General features: G+C 42.9%; 1 protein-coding gene across 1 annotated transcript; it reads right to left on the bottom strand.

The window, feature by feature from the left end:
* Positions 1 to 1,486: 1,486 nt before the first annotated feature.
* On the bottom strand, positions 1,487 to 2,494 carry LOC144273224 (olfactory receptor 6N1-like). Its single transcript, XM_077831746.1, has one exon. It carries the CDS (start codon positions 2,492 to 2,494, stop codon positions 1,487 to 1,489), a length of 1,008 nt encoding a protein of 335 aa, XP_077687872.1.
* Positions 2,495 to 2,914: the final 420 nt, after the last annotated feature.

The following is a 2,914-nucleotide window of genomic DNA, read 5'->3' as shown; positions in this document are numbered from 1 at the left end:
CAAATCGCCGCCCCACTGACAGACCTAACCAAAAAGAAACAGCCAAATGCCGTTCAGTGGACCCAAGAGTGTCAGAAGGCCTTTAACCAGCTTAAAGAGACACTCATGTCTGACCCTGTGCTAAGGGCCCCAGATTTTGACAAACCATTCCTAGTAACTACAGATGCATATGAGCGTGGTGTGGGAGCAGTTTTAATGCAGGAAGGACTGAATCAAGAATTCCACCCTGTAGTGTTTCTCAGCAAGAAGCTGTCTGAAAGGGAAAGCAAATGGTCAGTCAGTGAAAAAGAATGTTACGCTGGAAAAGCTATGCCCATGTGTTTGGGGACGGCGTTTCCACCTGCAAACAGACCATGCTGCGCTACAGTGGCTTCATACCGCCACGGGAAATAACAAAAAACCTATTTGGTGGAGTTTAGCTCTCCAAGATTTTGATTTCGACATCCAACATATCTTAGGAGTTTCTAACAAAGTGGCTTATGCACTCTCCCATGAAAGTTTCCCAGAATCAACTGGTTAAAATCGTCCTTGAGATGTGGAAAATATTGTTAGTCTTTATGTACTTGGTAGTATATTTAGAGGTGCATGTGTCTTATTAACTCTGTTTTTTCCTCGAGCTCCAAGAAGAAATCCCAGCCAGCGTTTCATCCTAGCTGAGATTTGGGGGGCGTGTCATAAATATAAAGAGAAGGGTAAACACCTTTAAAATCCCTCCTGGCCAGAGGAAAAATTCTCTCTCCCGTAAAGGGTTAAGAAGCTAGGATAAACTCACTGGCACCTGACCAAAATGACCAATGAGGAGACAAGATACTTTCAAAGCTGGAGGTGGGGAGAAACAAATTTTCTCTCTGTCTGTGTGTTGTTTTTGCCAGGAACAGAAAAAGAATGGAGTCTTAGAACTTAGTAAGTAATCTAGCTAGATATGTGTTAGATTCTGCTTTGTTTAAATGGCTGATAAAATAAGCTGTGCTGAATGGAATGTAGATTCCTGTTTTTGTGTCTTCTTGTAACATAAGGTTTTGCCTGGAGGGATTCTCTATGTTTTGAATCTGATTACCCTGTAAGGTATTTACCATCCTGATTTTACAGAGGTGATTCTTTTACTTTTTCTTCAATTAAAATTCTTCTTTTAAGAACCTGATTGCTTTTTCCTTGTTCTTAAGATCCAAGGGTTTGGGTCTGTGTTCACCTATGCAATTTGGTAAGGATTTTTATCAAGCCTTCCCCAGGAAAGTGGGTGTAGGGTTTTGGGGGGAAAGATGTTTCCAAGAGGGCTCTTTCCCTGTTATATATTTGTTAGACAATTGGTGGTGGCAGCAGTAAAGTCCAAGGGCAAAAGGTAACATAGTTTGTACCTTGAGGAAGTTTTAACCTATGTTGGTAAAAATAAGCTTAAGGGGTTTTTCATGCAGGTCCCCACATCTGTACCCTAGAGTTCAGAGTGGGGAAGGAACTTTGACAGATCTTGTGCCTATAACTCAGTAAATCAGCTCAGGTCATCTTGTTTTGTTTTCAGCCTAAAAGTACTGGCTAGGGATGCCTGAGTTCTTGAGAAAGCCACACATTTATGGATCAATCTGCTCAGGGCCTCCTTCACCTCCTTATTTCTCAGGCTGTAGATGAGGGGGTTGATCAGCGGGGTCAGGACAGAATAGAAGACAGAGAACATTTTGTTCAGGTCTCTCAATGTGTCGGATTTCGGTAGCATGTATACAATAATGATAGTCCCGTAGAACATTGTCACCACGATGAGGTGTGAGGAGCAAGTTGAAAAGGCCTTTTGTCTGCAGCCAGTGGAAGGGATTCTCAGGATGGTGATGATGATATAAATATAAGACAACAGGGTTAAAAGAAATGGGAAGAGTGTGCAAAGAGATGCGAGGAGCAAATCCATCACCAAGATCAGGTTGGTGTCACTGCAGGACAGTTTTATTACTGGGGTGAAGTCACAGAAGAAATGGTCAATTTCACTGGGGCCGCAGAAGGTTAGTTGTGACATCAAGGATAATATGATGAGAGTGGCCAGACAGCCGCTTAGCCAAGATCCGGCTGCTAGCTGGAGGCAGAGCCTGCCATTCATAAGGGCTGCATAGTGCAAAGGTTTGCATACTGCTAAATACCGGTCATAAGACATAGCAGACAAGAGACAACATTCTGTAGCTGCCAGTGAAGCAAAGAAATAAAATTGTGCAATACACGTAGAGACAGAAATGGTCCTGTCTCCAGTCAAGAGACTGGCCAGCATCCTGGGCAGGATGACTGAGCTGTAGCAAGTCTCCAAGCCGGACAAGTTACCCAGGAAGAAGTACATGGGGGTGTGAAGGTGCTGATCAGCCACAACTAGCACAACAATGAGCATGTTCCCAGCCACTGTCACCATGTAGATCATTAGGAACAAAGGGAAGAGAAGGATCTGTAGTTCAGGGACCTTCCCGAATCCCAGGAGGACGAACTCCGTGATAGACGTTTTATTTCTCCAGCCTGTGTCTGCCATAGGGTGAACGTAGAGACAATTTAAAAAACCCTGCAGTATAATCACAAGAACAAAGTTAAAACAGGAGTCAAGTGTCGGCAATTAATCCCATAAATGTTCAAAAACTCATCTACCACTCATTGTTACCAGTTCATCTTTTGAATCCAAATCACAGAGGCAAATGCTGGCTATCTCATGTCAAGAAAACAAACCTTTATTACCACCCCATCTTATCAGATCATGAATCAGTGTAACAGCAGTCCATTTTGCTGGTGGCCCAAGCACAGATATGGCAGCTCAGACCATTTATTGATCATATCCCATTTATTCTGCCATACTAGAGAAGGGCAATACTAGTTCAAGCCTGAATATCCACTTCTCTCAGTGAGTGGAATATGATGGGTTAGGGAAAGAACAAAAGCAATGAATATTAAATAGTAA

Source organism: Eretmochelys imbricata, chromosome 13 (genome assembly GCF_965152235.1).
Source record: "Eretmochelys imbricata isolate rEreImb1 chromosome 13, rEreImb1.hap1, whole genome shotgun sequence".
NCBI lineage: Eukaryota > Metazoa > Chordata > Testudines > Cheloniidae > Eretmochelys > Eretmochelys imbricata.
Note: the sequence above shows the minus strand (reverse complement) of the source record. Positions and strands in the feature narration are given on the sequence as shown.

Bases quoted from the DNA above. Each gene is read 5' to 3' on its own strand.
- LOC144273224 (XM_077831746.1), bottom strand. From the start codon at position 2,494: ATGGCAGACACAGGCTGGAGAAATAAAACGTCTATCACGGAGTTCGTC.